Source organism: Dipodomys merriami, unplaced genomic scaffold, assembly GCF_024711535.1.
Source record: "Dipodomys merriami isolate MVZ:Mamm:240054 unplaced genomic scaffold, mDipMer1.0.p SCAF_89, whole genome shotgun sequence".
NCBI classification, from domain to species: domain Eukaryota; kingdom Metazoa; phylum Chordata; class Mammalia; order Rodentia; family Heteromyidae; genus Dipodomys; species Dipodomys merriami.
In genome coordinates, this window is record NW_027206501.1 from 4,105,300 (window position 1) to 4,120,938 (window position 15,639).

Consider the following 15,639-nt stretch of genomic DNA (forward strand, 5'->3'; position numbering starts at 1 on the left):
GCAGCACCACCTATATGGCCAAACCCATTTAAAAGATTTGGAAATTTGTCTCTAGAAAGCGAAGTTTTTGTTTCCATCTCATTGACACATATTTTAGCTTTTAGGTTTTCAGACCCCAGAATTCCTAATTAATCTCACAATGGCTCTATGGTCTGCTGTATATTAACTTTCCTTCCTTTCCAACTCCATCACCAGAACCAGAGCACACCCTCCTCAGATGGACATCACTAGCACTACTCATAAATCCCTCATGACAAGTCATTAAAACAGTTACCATTTGCAGCCCAAAATACATTAATGGTAGTATTAATAACTTTCCAATCAGGAGACTTAACAGCAGTCCCTAAAGTAAACTGGTCCATTTCTACTGACCTCTTTCTGCCTCTCTCTTCTCTCCTTCGTATTTCTCCCTGTGTGCATGTGTGTGTGTGAACCTGTCCCTCCCCGTGTGTGTGTGTGTTTGTGTGTGTATGCGTGTAAATGCTTTCAAAAATTATATACACAGTGTTTCATCATTTCTTTGTGCTGGGAATCAGTTCCCTTTTGCATCTGTAAGCAGAGACACTGTCTTTGTTCTGGGCTGTCTTTCCAAGGATATTTGTGTGTGATCAACCTTGGCTAACAGTGCCTCCCTCAGAGCACAGGGCAGATTTGCTTACCATTCAGTATAACCAAGATGTCTCTCTGGAGAACAAAGGGCAGGTGTACTTTCTGAAAGATCCAAGCTTTGTATGAGATCTTTGTAAGAGAGCCCAGTGTGGTGAGGGCACCGCTTCTCTGGGAGGAACAGGAGCTTCTTCAGCTGTGCAACCAGTGCCTGCAGCTGATGTGTACATCAACTTTCTAGCTGCACTTCCAGAAGTGAAGGCTTCCATGTTTTCTGCCTCTGACCTTGGGGGTCTCATGTTACCTGCCCAGCCCCTCAACTGGCAGGTTAATTTATGTCGTTACAAGCACAGTGGAACTTCAGTCTCTTTACAGTTCTTGATACTTTAAAATATCAATTCGTTCAATAAAATTGATCAGGAATAATTTACTGGTACTTAAAGTTGCAGGTTTTAAGAAGTTCACTGGAGTACAATTTCTCTTGCTTTGAACAGGGTATGTTTATGTCAGCCTGTACATTGAGTATCACCCCGGCAAAGAAGAGGAACTCATGAGAGCAGCATGAGCAGATAGCACTCGATATATTCAATCAGGTTAGGGACTGAAAGTAATCTAAGGAATTGGATTAATACAGTGGAAGAATGTGTATAGATTGAGCCACATGACATTTATAAAAAGAAAGCCAATAGTTGAATAATTTTTTGTGAAATATAGGCAGATGTTCACAAGTAGCAGCTGTTTATTTAATTTGCTTTTGAATCCTTTAAAACTAGTGATGGTTTCAAATTGTTGGCCTGCTCTTTGCCTTCTCCTGCTGGCAAGTGCTTACTAAGTCATGATTAATTTTAATAATGATGAGAATTGACTTCCGGAAAGAAGTAATGATCAAAAGGAATGCTGGAGTCTGCCACTAATGTGCTGAATGTTTTTAAATGGTTAGCTTAGCTTCAAAGTTCTTGTTCTTTGTACATTTCTGGATTGCTACACATCCAGCCTGCATCGCTGTGCTGAATCTGCATATCATGTAGGGATGAAGCTGATTAGTACACAGAAAAGTCATTTTACCAGAATAAAAGTAGAGATTCCTGTGGCTGTCTCAAAAGATAATTGAATTAGTAACTTTATGCTATTTGCCTCAGTATTAGCTTTTACTCTGCTTAAAAGCTATAAAGAATATGTAGCTTTAATTACTATATTTACTGAGATATTATGCTGTAATCTTTTACAATATTCAGAGGAATGAAATTTGACCATATCTAGCATATCTTATTCTGTATTATAGTAATAATTAATTAGGTGATAGTACTGGATTCACTACAAGATACCTTAATGCAGTTGAGTTGTATATATTTATTGGTTTACATTGTTTCTGATCAGCTGTATCTTGGTTATTTGTATTCTATTTTCTCATTTATGTTAGCAGGGTTTTATATGATCAGGTTGCCAGAAATATAATCTGTTTTGTATTTAAAAGTCCTTAGATGCATCTAAGTATAGAACTTTCTTTCCTGTTAATATTCTTTGTGGATTGGAGAAAAATCATATTTACACATTGTCATAATGGCATTCTCCTGGCAAGGCTCTTACTGATTTTGTTATTGTTGGTTGTGTGGCTTGAACTCAGGGCCTGGGAACAATCCCCGAACTTCTTTTGCTCACTAAGCACTCGACCACTTATAGCCACAGCTCTACTTCCAGTTTTTAGGTCATTAAATGGAGAGTATCATGGCCTTCCTTGCCCAGGCTGGCTTTGAACTGTGACCCTCCTGAGTAGCTAGGATTACAGGTGTTACTGTTTCTTTAAGGCAGCTTCCCATTGTCATTTGTGATTTGTTATTATCCAGCAATCCAAGCCTGTTAGAAAAGTTTAGAAACTTTTGCCTGAAAGCTCCTCTACATATTTTTTCCTCTTATATGTGCTCTGTAACATTTGATGTTGAACTTGTTCTAAGAAGAATCATCAGTAAAATGCAGTCTTGTTGATATGAGGAAGACTAGTTTGGGAGAAGTCATGGCATCAGCTGTTTTGTTAAAACAACACTTTGTTTACAGTGTGTTGCACTCCCCTGGGCTATAATGAGACCAAAAATTTAAATTATTTGTGACTCTTACTCTCTATGGAAGTAAACAATTTTGTTTGGGGGAGGGTCCGGTTGTGGGGCCTGAACTCTGGACCTGGGCGCTGTCCCTCAGCTCTTCAGCTCAAGGCTAGCGCTCTACCACTTGAGCCACAGTGCCACTTTCAGCTTTTTTTCTTTTTGCTTATGTGGTGCTGAGGAATGGAACTCAGGGCCTCATGCATGCAAGGTATGTGCTCTACCACTGAGCCACCTTCCCAGTCCCCAATTTTTTTATTCTGGAGATTGTGGTGAAGCCTCTTGAGTACTTTCATTGTAAAACTTTTTCTGTATTGTGCTGATCCTGTGATTTGAACTCAGTGAGTTGGCACCATCTCTGAGCTTTTGTGCTTAAGATTAGTGTCCTAGCTCTCTCTGCTCTTTTCTAGCTCTTTCTCAGCTCTTTCCTTCTCTTCTCTTTCCCAGCAAGGTCCCTTCTCTTTCCTAGCTCTTTCCCACCTTTCCCAGATGCTCTCTTTTCTAGCTCTTTTCTCTCTTTTGTAGCTCTTTTCTCTCTTTTTCCCAGCTCTCTCTTCTCTTTTCTAGCTCTTTCTCAGGTCTTTCCCAGGCCTTTCCCAACCACGTGGAGGGCCAAGATGGCCTGGTGCTAGCCAGAACGATGAATAAACCTACCCCTTACCTGAAAAAAAAAAAAAGGTTAGTGCCCTGTACTTTAGTCTCAGTTTCACATCTGACTTCTTTTGGTGATTAATTGATGATAAGAGTCTCATGGACTTTCCTGCCCCAGGCTGGCTTTGATCCAGGCTACTTGAACCCTAGTCCTGAAAGTCTGTTTGGTTGAAAAAACATCTTAAAAGAACATGGTAAAATTTCCAAAGTATGCTGATATCTTGAAAACATATTGGGTTGAAAATCTTTCTTTAATGAGATGTAATTTCTTTGATGCAATTTCATCTTGTCATTTGGAATGAAGTCTTAACACTCAGCCATTGAGATACAAAATGTGCATTAGTAAGGAGAGGAATTATACTGGGAGCCATAGCAAGGGGACAATCCACACAAACACAAAGGCATCTCAGATCCCTGAGATGCTAGCAGTGTTGCAGGTGAGTAGCTTTAGAGATGAGATTGAGAGTGAGTGGTGTAAACTGTGGGTACTGGCAGAGGAATGAGTCACCGCTGTCATTCCTGAGCAGCTCAGCCTTGCATCCCAGCCCATAAAGTAAAGGTCCAGACTCACCACCACAGAAATTTGCTCCCTTTATTTCCACTCAACAGTCAATGAGAAAAGTACAGCTCAATGAAAATATGAATAAAAATAAGAAGGGGTAAAAGTAGAAAACAAATATGTCTTTCAGGGAAGTCAAACTTCCCAAAGTACTGGCTTAAGAGGTAAAATTATAAAAATCAAAACAATGTTAGAGACATCTCTACTTTTGTTTGCATTCAGAAGAGCCCCCAATATTCTCTCAAACTAGCAATGTAGGTCAATATGATCTACTTTTTTTAAATTGTGAAAATACTGTACAGAGGGGTTACAATTACATGGGCAAGATAATGAGTACATTTCTTATCAAGCATTGTAGCCTCCTCCTTTGTTTCCCCTTCCCATCCCTTCCCATTCTCTCCCCCCCACCCTCCCAATGATCTACTTTTTAATTGCACTGTAACTTAGCTGCAAAAATCATTCTTCATTAAGAAATGTGTAATATAAAAAGGCTACATGTTTATAATACTGTATTAAAATACTTTAATATTCTTATATTTTTCAAATTACATAGTCATCTCAGTGTTTCCTCTTCACCCAATCAACATCTTTTAACACAGGCTTATTATTTGAATCTTTTCATCTTTCTTTTTGTCAACCTCTTCTGTTTTTTGTTTTTTTTTGGGGGGTCTGGTCGTGGGGCCTACACTCTGGGCCTGGGCACTGTCCCTCAGCTCTTCAGCTCAAGGCTAGAGCTCTACCACTTGAGCCACAGTGCCACTTCCGGCTTTTTTCTTTTTGCTTATGTGGTGCTGGGGAATCGAACCCAGGGTCTTATGTATGCAAGGCAAGCGCTTTACCACTGAGCCACCTTCCCAGCCCTCAATCTCTTCTGTTGCTCATTCTACAGGAAATAAAAGTTCACAGTTGAGATTTTTATAGTACTCTTGTTAAAATAGGAAAACCTGATTCCTACCTCTCACAAAGTAATATTTTAAAATATAATTTGGGTATTTTAAGTATAGTGAGGATGTACATAATACTTCATTTCTATACTAAATACTCTTGGATTAGGGAACGATATTTAATACATCTCACATTTAAGATTCACTTTTATGGGAAAAAACTTATTCTTCAATAGTAGCTGGGCCTCTGTTGTTTAACAATAAATATCATGCTGTACATGATGTTCTAATGAGTTGTAGGATGGATGGATGAAGACTTTTATACTTAACCCTCTAGATGTCATATCCTGAGAAAGACATGACATTCTTTATGTAATATTCTGAAAGCAGATACAGTAACTTAAATCTAACAGAAAACATCAAACTCCAAATGCAGAATATGCTATTTTTAAACATGTATCTGAAACCATCAAAAATGTTACTCTCACAGGATAAAAATAAAAGCAAAGAAACTGCTCTCAACTACAGACTGGAAATATATAAAAATGAGATACAATTTATGATGTTTTCTAGAAGGGAGAAAATAAAGTATTGGGTTTACAATATGGATATAATAGCTAAATGTGGTTTATCAAAGTTAAACTTCCTGAATTTGAAAATTATACTGGAATGATGGTAAGTAAATAGTTTTGTGGCTATTCTTGTCACTTTTCTATAATTTTGAATGAAAAATAATAAAAAATGAAAAATATCAAATATGTAGGAACACTACAAATCTCCTCATCTCAGTAACTTGCAGGCATTCTCAGATGTCAGATAATTCTAGACAGACTCCAAAAACAAAAAGGTCAGGCCAGGTATTGGTGGCTCATGCCTATGATCCTAGCTACTCAGGAGGCTGAGATCTGAGGATCACATTAAGAGTTCTAGCTTTGAGCAAAGAAGTCCTAAGTTAAGCCCCAGGAGTGGCAAGCACACACACACAAATACACACACACACACACACACACACACACACACACACACACACACACACACACACACACACACACACACACACACACACACACACACACACACACACACACACACACACACACACACACCACAAAAAGTCACTTAAAAGGACAAAGTGGGGGCTGGGAAGGTGGCTCAGTGGTAGAGTTCTTGCCTTGTATACATGAGGCCCTGGTTTCAATTCCTCAGCACCACATAAGCAGAAAAAGCCGGAAGTCGTGCTGTAGCTCAAGTGGTAGAGCACTAGCCTTGAGCTAGAGTTGAAGGACAACGCTCAGGCCCCACGACCAACAACAACAAAAAGGACAAGGTGATGGTCTTCTCCTGTTTTATTCCTTTTCCTGTTGCCTAGAAGGAATTGGGCATTAATACTTAATTTTCTTTTCTATAGTAGTGTGACATATGAAAACCATCCTGCTTCACACAGTAGCCAAGGGTGGTAATATAAAAACATAGCTTCTATTTTAAGAGTTATACTGTGTTTATACATAAATGACTACACACACATACATGTATATACATCTATGCAATTATGGATCATAATTTTATGTTCCATGAACTTCAGCTCAAAACAAAAGATTTTTCTTTAAGCAGGATGTAGTATAGTTCTACACCACATACATTATACATCCATACTTTATACATTAATTATGCACATGATAACTGGTAGTCCTACAGTACTCCCTGTGTAACTAATACATCCATCAGGGTAGAATCTGGAATCTCTTGCTCATGCCTGTAAGACTTTTTATCCAGACAGAAATAATCTTAGTCCTGAACTTCATTTCCATTATCTAAAAACTATGTGTATTGGTTCACTGAATTTCCACATTAATTTTGAACATATTAAAGATTTAGTTTATGAGTAAAATCAAAGAACAATTATATGAAAATATACACAAGACAAGATAATTCTTTGATGTTTCAGCTTAAGCTGGTCTGTGGACTACAGTTTCAAGAACAAGCTCCAAATGGAAGCTGTCCTCCAATTATTTCTTCAAGTTTCAGTTAAGACAAAAAATGTTTTTCCCCTTTGGTGGGGGAGGGAGGGGGAGCGGGGAGGATTGGGTGAGGGGGCAGGGGGAGGATGGGAAGGGATGGGAAGGGGAAACAAAGGAGGAGGCTACAATGCTTGATAAGAAATGTACTCATTATCTTGCCCATGTAATTGTAAGCCCTCTGTACAGTATTTGCACAATAAAAAAAAGAAAAAATGTTTTTCCCTTTTAGCTAAGTTGTGTCTTTATGGAACTAAACTTGTAATTTTTCTTCTCTCCTTAAAAACTTTGTTCAAATATTTGTGACTCTTGATATACTGCTTCCTACAACTGCACTTGCCTTTTCTTGTTTTGCTCAACCAATGTACAGTTCAGTAGGAAGACATCAACAGGCCCTGACCTTTCCTTTACCAAGGTACTCACAGCTTGTGTAAATAAACTCTATTACTCACCATTCTCCAGCTTTTCCTCCTCCTGCTTTACAACGGGCTCTCCTTGATTCTTCTTTCTCCACAAGTGAAGGCAGAAACCTGGCTTCCTGCGTTCCTCTTGCTCTTGGGACTCCAGGTTCTATGGTGAATTTTTAAATGCAAATCCATGTATAGAAAAAAAGGAAATACCAAGTTAGAAATTAAAGCCAATTTTCAGTGAGTAAAGCAACAAATCGCAAGTCCTTTTGCTATGAATGGTATTTCTATTTAAAAATTTAAAAACGCATTTGTGAACTATATCAGAACCAGTATAGTGTAAATAAAACCACCTACCTACATAAAATTCTGAAAATAAGTTGCAGAAGAGCTGTTTCTTGAGCCAAATATCATAATCTGGTTAATCAAGTTAATTAGAAATGACTGAAGAAGAGAAGCCAAAGAAACATGTAACACAGCTGGTGACAGCTGAACTGAGTTGTTCAAGTTTATGTTATGTCCAAAGTCTCCAAGTAATAAAGTTCTATAATATTTAAATCAAATAAGAATGCTACATACTTAAAATTCCATAAGGAATAAGGAATTTTACATTTATTATGACTCCTTGCAAATATCTCTGGTGTGATTTTCCTTAATAAAAATAACGCATGGATTGTTAGTAAAGACTGGATAGTATGTAATTGTCCCCTGGTATCCGTTTTCATTTTCTTCCTTTTAGAAACAATCCCCTGTGTGTTAAGCAGGGCACAAAGCTACTCAGATGGAGACACTGTCAGCCACCCCTGCAGCTAGACAGGACCAGGGTGAGGTGGGTGGAAGTGCAGGTGCAACTCCAGATCACATTTCTAAGCACAGCTTGCCCGCTGCTTCCTCATTCCCTTTGTTCACTGGAAGATGAGACCACTCCAACCACAAACATGAGGGCTACAGTCCCAAATGGAAGATCAGCAAAACAGCTCACCAGCTCTGGACTACACACTGATTTTATCCACTACAAGAAGAAGAAGCATCTTCTCTTATCTCAGCCCCCATATTGGTGTCTTTCTAATTGCAGCATAAACTGGACTCTGGGCTGCCACTGGCTGAGGACTTTTTCATGCAGGTTTCTGAGGAGCTTTAGAAATATCATGGTTACTTACCACCCTTTATATAGCACATGAGGAAATTGAGGCTGCAACAATTCACACCACTGAATGTTAGCACCAGGATTCAATGAAAAAGCAGAGCCAACTCTTAAGACCACACTCTTTCAACCAGGGTGCTGGCTCTGACTCTTCTAGTACAAAAAAGCAAATATTTTGAGCCTTTTAGAGTTAAGAATTACTCTCTGTTATTTTACACAATACTCTTTTGAAGAAACATACCACCATGATTAAGATTTTTGTTTCTTTTATACTGTGTGTGTGTGTTTGTGTGTGTGTGTGCGCGCGCGCACACGCGCATGTGTATGTGTGTGCTGGTACTGGGGCTTGAATACAGGGACTGGGTGCTGTCACTTCGCTTTTTCTGCTTAAGGCTGGCACAATACAACCTGAGGAACATTTGACTCAGCTCAATAACACTCATTTTTGTGTCTGGGATTTACTAGCAGATATATGAGTTGGGAGCAATTCTTGCTATAATTGGCCCTAAACTTTTACAAAGTTTATGTTTAAAAATTGTGCAATTCTCACAAGGATTGTACTTTGCTAAAAACAGAGCAAGGCTATATGCATAATATAAAATATTTATGCGTGAAATGATATCTGTGATTTCCTGAAAAACACACTTCTAAAACTAAGAAAAATAGAAGAAATTGGCAAAAAGAGTACCTGTTAAATCTAGGTAATGTTTAAATGGAAGTTCATTACATCCTTCACTCTATTGAGTATGTTTATATATTTTCATAAGGATTTCAAAATCACAGTAAAAATTTTAAGTTATACAAAACATGGTTTTAAGAACCTTTCCTTATGAGTTAAAACTTACAAAAATTGAAAGACTTCTGAAAAACTAAAATTGTAAAACAGTAATTTATGTATTTCTATGAGAATCTTCATTCTACTTTAAAATATTAATAAAGATAATATTTATAACCAATTCTATACTATAGTTATAATATTGGTGCCTTAATAATAATAGCTACCATACCATTCTTTCTTGGAGCAAGTTCTTTTTCTTTCTTTGGCAAGGACTTGAGCAGATGACTAGAATATATGTTTTTTTAATCTCCAGTTCTCTCTCCTTTTCCTAAAAATAAACCAAATACAATGTAAGCAAGTAGAATCTCAGATTACAATAAATCACTTTCACTTAGTCAACTGACTGACAACTTCCTTGCCAAATGGAAATATACTGAGTTCAACTTCCCTATGTAACTACCAAACCACACAAAAGAATGTCTCCAGTACCCTTGGGTTAGGAGAGTAATTGACCTCCTACTAAAGAAAGGCTTGCCACTTGCAGGGGAGGGGTGATGGAGAGGTCCATGGAGAAAAGAGAGCAAATAAGAATAAAATAGATTTTAGTTTTTGTCCCTACTCCTGCCTGATAAAGCTATTAATTCTGTAACTATCACCCAGGGCTAGTCAGAGACAAAGAATGAGTTGAATCTCTTAATGAGAGTTCTCAGGGATTGAGGATTTAAAAATGAGGCTGGGTGAGGTGAGTCATATCTGATTCCAGCCAGCTACACAAGAAGGCACAGCCCAGAGGACCATAGTCTGAGGCTGGCTTCAGGGAAAAACCTGAGACCCTACTGGAAAAACACCTTAAACAAAAGTATGAAGGTCTCAGGCCAAACCATAGTTCTACACACCCCACCCCCACAGAAATTGGCCATGCCATTTAATATTGGTGTGCTTTAAGCATTTGGAGGCTTTGACTTTTTCTGAGAAATTAACAGAAAAAAAAAATCTATATTGTCCAGGTATAGTTGCATATACCTGTAATCCCAGCTACTCAGAAAGCAGAGGATTAAAGTTTATGGGGGCAAAATAGTTGGCAAGACCCTATCTCATACCTATAATTGCAGCTAGATGGGAAGCTGAAGAAAAGGGCCCCAGCAAAAGTGTGAGGCTCTGTGTAAAAGTTTACAACACGGGAGCTGAGGTGTGATTCAAGTATTTAAGTGTGCTTGCTAACTGGGTGCCAGTGGCTCAGGCCTGTAATCCTAGCTACTCAGGAGGCTGAGATCCAAGGATCCAATTTTGAAGCCAGCTCAGGCAGAAAAGTCTCCATAAGACTTTTATCTCCAATAAACTATTCAGAAAAAGCGGGAAGTGGTGCTCAAGTGGCAGAGCCCTAGCCTTGAGCACAAAGAGGCTCAGGGACAACCCAGAGCCAGTAAAAAAAAAAAGAAAAATGTGCTTGCCTGGAAAGTACTTGACCCTGAGTTCAAAACCTTATTCTGCCCCCCCAAAAAAGCTATATAAGATAATGAATGATTCTGTATAAAATTTCAAACATCAATGACTTCTAGATAAAATTAAGACTATATACCTGCCTGACCATAATTAACTGATATCAATATTCTTTTTCTAACAATAATGAAAATGAAGAACATGCTTAAAACAACTTTAAAAATATTCATTTCTGAGGAAGAACATCACATTATTCATTCATCAACACAAACCCGAGTTCCTATGAGGTTTTTTGTTTGTTTGTTTGTTAGTGCTGGGGTTTAAATCCAGAGCCTGTGTCTCTGAACTTTTTTGCTCAACTCTAGTGCACTATCATTCCACATCATGCCATACTTCCACTTGTCGCTATTTGCTGGAAATAAGACTAAGATAGATATAAGAATAAGTAAGAATAAGATAAAAATCTCATGGACTTTCGCACACAAGTTGGCTTTGAAACATGGTCCTCAGATCTCAGCCCCTTAAGTAGCTAGTAGTAGTAGGCGTGAGCCGCTGGCCCCCGCTAGTTTCTACAATTTCCTCCAGAATTTTCCCTTACATTTGTCTTCTTGCTACATAATACTTTGTTTTGTATAGTGATTATATTAACACATCTTTTCTTCCTAATTTCCAAAGATATTAGAATTTTGTAAACTGTATTATATAAACTTTCAAATGTGAACTGCATTTTAAAATACTGGATTTCCATGTTACTTACATGGTGGGAAAAGTGATGTAATTTAACTTCAAAAGTTTACCTTTAGTTTGCAGTTCACCTGTTCTAGCTTCTTTTGTAGGACTTTGTTTTCTTCCTGAGCCTCAGGAACCCTTTCCTTCTCAGCAAGCATTTCATGTATGAATCTTATAGTACTCAGGTCAAAGTTTTCTGTAAGTTGCTATATGTACAAAAAATAGTTTAAAGAAGTGAAGCCATTAGTAAAATATATTATGCAGTGCCAAAAAGATGTTTTAGATAATGGTGTACAAGAATTACAATCCGAGCTGGCCTTTCTGGTCATGAACTTAAAGTAACCCAGAAAATATGTTTACCAACAATCTAACAAGACACCTGTTTTTCATATGTAAATAAATTCTTAGGCATTTGTCTGAAGCACATGTCATTTAAATTGGGCATAAAAGACAGCAAAAAGATGTGATGAGAAACAGAGGCTTTTGGAAACCATGATGTGAGTATAATTTAACATCATGACAGTTAAAACTATGTAACTATTTGTTATTATTACCCCACCTCTGGTCCTCAGCTCTACTCAGACCTGAGCTCCTCCCTGCCCTAGAGTTCCTGACACTCCTTTCTCCACCCAGACCTTCCTGCTCACATACCTACCTCCCTACCAGCCCCAGATCTACCTGCCACCTAGATAGGGGCAGATGCCTTGCTCCCTCTCCTGGGAGATATAGCCCCTCTAATAAACCTTATAATAATCTTTCTCCTGTGTCTGCCTGCCTCTGAATGGTCCCACGGGATGGTCATGAAGGATTCTTATGTTTGAGCAAGAAATAGTTGAATGCCCACCTAATGTCCATACCTTTCTACCTTCTAACTAGACAAGAAAGTTATAGTATTGCCTTTGTTATCTGCTACTTGTATTTATAGTAGCCTCTGACTGGTTATGCCCAACCAGTCCACTATGCTGTCCCCTACCCAGTTGACAAAAGCCCTGTGCATCCCCTCCCTGTCTCCAGTTCGTTATTCCTCCTTCCCTTTAATGGGCCACAACTGGGCTTATTCTCTAAATGGAACTTTTCTGGCTTGTGGCCAGGGTGTGTTCTCCTGTGTTATTCATGTTAACTGACCTTGTCACCTTTTCAGCCTTTTGCCTAACTTTTCCCAAAGTTTCTTTCAACAGGATAACAGCCCCCAGCCCAGGACACCCCCTGGGAACAAGACAAGGCCATCTTGTTACTACAGGAAACCAGAGACTTGCCTTACACTGCCCTGCCTTGCCCAGCTCAGGCAGACCTGGACCCTAAAGATCCCAGCTTCAGTGACTCCTTAACACCCCCCCAGGCCAGTAGACAAAAGAGACTCTTATTGGCTCTGGAACCTTTAAATATTTCTGCTACCTGCCTCCTCAGGTTCCTTGATCCTAAAGTGGGAAAAGTCTTACTACCCCCTCCAGGATACGGTGTGTCAGGTACCATGCTTGTCTCTAATCCAAGAGAAAAAAGGCAATCTCAGGTCTTTGATAGCTCCTTCTGGGAATCAATGCCTAACTGGATTATTTCTCTCTCGGGCCTGCTAGCGGCCATTTTTGCCTTTTACTAATTGCGTTTTAGATAACTAGTATCATAGAAAAGCTGAGGACCGGGCTGGGAAGGTGGCTCAGTGGTAGAGCGCTTGCCTTGCATGCCTGAGGCCCTGGGTTCAATTCCTCAGCACCACATAAGCAAAAAGAAAAAAGCCAGAGGTGGCACTGTGGCTCAAGTGTAGAGCGCTAGCCTTGGGCTGAAGAGCTCAGGGACAGCGCCCAGGCCCAGAGTTCAGGCCCCACGACTGGACCAAAAAAAAAAAAAAAGAAAAGAAAAGATGAGGACCCTTTCCAACCAAAATGTCAAGCAAATGCTTCTTGGATGGTACCTGTCCAAGAAACAAATCAGGGACCCCTGACTCCTTTACCCCTTTACATCAGGAAGTAACTCCAGAAGAAATGACCTCCTCCCATACTCCAAGCCTGGCACCCCTAGTTATTATTATTAAACAACAAAGCTGGGAGTGTTAGTATTATCCCCATCTCCAGTCCTCAGCTCCTCTCAAACCTGAGCTCCTCCTTGCCCTAAAGTTTCTACCATATAGCTGGCCACCCCCTCTCTCTACCCAGACCTACCTGCTCACACACCTAACTCCCTACCAGCCCCACCAGCCCCACACCTACCTGCCACCTGGAAAGGGGCAGAAGCCATGTGCTCCCTCTCTGTAATAGACCATATAATAATCTTTCTCCTGGGCCTGACTGCCTCTGCATGGTCCCCTGAGATGGTTGTAAAGAATTCTCACACTATTCAAGGTACAGAATACATTGAAAAGAATTGCTAGAAAACAACAGCAGCAATTTCCATGATCCAAGAGGTTTATCAAAGAATTTTAAATATTTTCTTCTAAAATCAGTTGTCAAAGTACCATTCTTAACTTCTGAACAAAAATAATGCCTCTTACTTAGGAACTATTATCAAATCACAAAGAAAAAAATAAAAATAAAAGAGTTGAAATTTCAGTACTATATGCTCATCACTGCCAACAATGCCATGGGTAATTTGAGACTTTCACATATTTTCTTCAGTCAGAATCATACATGCCTAAGGAGGTCCAGAGAGAAACTTCTCTCAGAATCAGCCATGTTCTCATACTTGCTCTTCTCAAGGGCCCTACCTCCTCCATCCCAATAATGTCTGAGCACATGAGGCTGAGGAGACAAGGAGAGAGCACTACACTTCGGGTGCTGATTTCTACCCCACTCTCTCTGGGCAGCACCTGGCCCACACCACTGTCTGCTCAGAGGACAAATACTTCAGGCCTCTCCTGACCTCTCCTGGGGGAGATAGGGAGGGAGGGAGGGAGAGAAGAAGGGAAGGAGGGTGGCGAGTTGTTTCTAATCCTCAGCAACATCAGTGAGATTATAGGGACCAAAAGGAAAAAAGAAAAGAGCAGAAGAAAACAACATACAAAACTCATGTTTTTGTTTTACATACCTATGAATTTTCAAAGAAAGAAATCATGAAAGCAATCCCCATTCACAAGAATTACAGATGGAAAGACTACTGAGGAACACACTAAACTAGGGAAGTGAAAGGCTATATAATAAAAATTGCAAAATGTTGATGAAAGAAACTGAAGATACTAAAGGTAGAACTCCTCTTCATGTGGATTAGAATACTGTTCTATATCCATAATGCACAAAGTGATCTAAAGATTGAATTTAATCTCTATAGAAATTCCAATCACATTCTACACAGAAGCAGAAAGCAACATTAACCTCATATGAAAGCATAAAAGAGAGGAGTTCCGGGAAGATGGCGGAGGAGAAGCTGGAATCTGAACAAGCTCTCGCATAGAAAGCAGTTTTAGAGTTCCAGTGAACAGTCCTAAGCCAGAGAATCACACCAAGTGTGCCATCACAGGACAGAGAGTTAGATAAGAAAGGGGAAGCCAAGGAAACGCATCAGCTGCCGCTGCGGCGGCAGGGTCGCGGCGGCGACCACCACCGCGGGGTCATACCTGAGACACAGAGAGTCGGGGACAAAGGAGCCAGACGCAGCGGACGAGCGGATTCTACTCAACACCAACAAGAACCGACAAGGAGCGAACATCTTCATCCTGCTGTTTGCAGACCAGAGACGACCCAGGATCCAAGACTCAGCGTGAGTACAAGCCCGACATCCTCACTCCTCAGGGAGCAGAGGAGGGAAGGCCACCCCTCCCCCCCCAGCACCGGTGATCTCCATCTTGGATACCGACAAAGTTCGGAGGAGCTGCTAGCTCCAGCTCAGGCCTTGGAATAAAATGAGTCATTTAGCAGGTCACAAGAACTTAACGGCGAAGTGACCTGCCAGACTCAGCTCCATCCAGGGAAAAGTCACCCAGCTCAGGCGCCAGCCATTGGAGTGGCTTCCCTCACTGGGTAACCAGAGCCAGAGGCTGCCCCTCCCTCTAGCAGCCTTAACAATCAATTGAAAAACAGAAACCCTGAGAATGGCTCCAGGCTGGGCGCTGTGAGCTTTATCACAAAATAGCCCCAGGGAAAAGCTACTGTTTGTTGAAAGGCCTCAACTCTACCCAGAACCTAGCCTCATCACCACATCCCCCTCTTTTGTGATTCTCAAAGCAGACCACCCTCCCAGAAAACTAACCTGGGAGGGGGATCTCAAAATCTTGGGTAAAGCAGAGCATTTTTCTGCCTCTTCCAACCAACGGACTTAAGAAACCAATCAAGCCACAGGACCTCAAGCTGACCAGAGACTCCAACAAGAGACTGGTTACAGACAAAAGGGAGATACAGGATTC

General features: G+C 40.2%; 1 protein-coding gene across 1 annotated transcript in view; it reads right to left on the bottom strand.

Moving 5' to 3' along the window:
- Window positions 1-11,495, bottom strand: part of LOC138820467 (lebercilin-like) — a 70,731-nt gene extending 59,236 nt beyond the window's left edge. Inside the window, exons 1-3 of the mRNA XM_070012153.1 lie at window positions 11,378-11,495; window positions 9,370-9,468; window positions 7,264-7,381 (exon numbers count right to left, since the gene is read on the bottom strand). Coding sequence (XP_069868254.1) covers window positions 7,264-7,381; window positions 9,370-9,468; window positions 11,378-11,467 — 307 coding nt within the window. The 5' untranslated portion in view covers window positions 11,468-11,495. The remainder of the gene's footprint in view (window positions 1-7,263; window positions 7,382-9,369; window positions 9,469-11,377) is intronic.
- Between the last annotated feature and the right edge of the window lie 4,144 nt (window positions 11,496-15,639).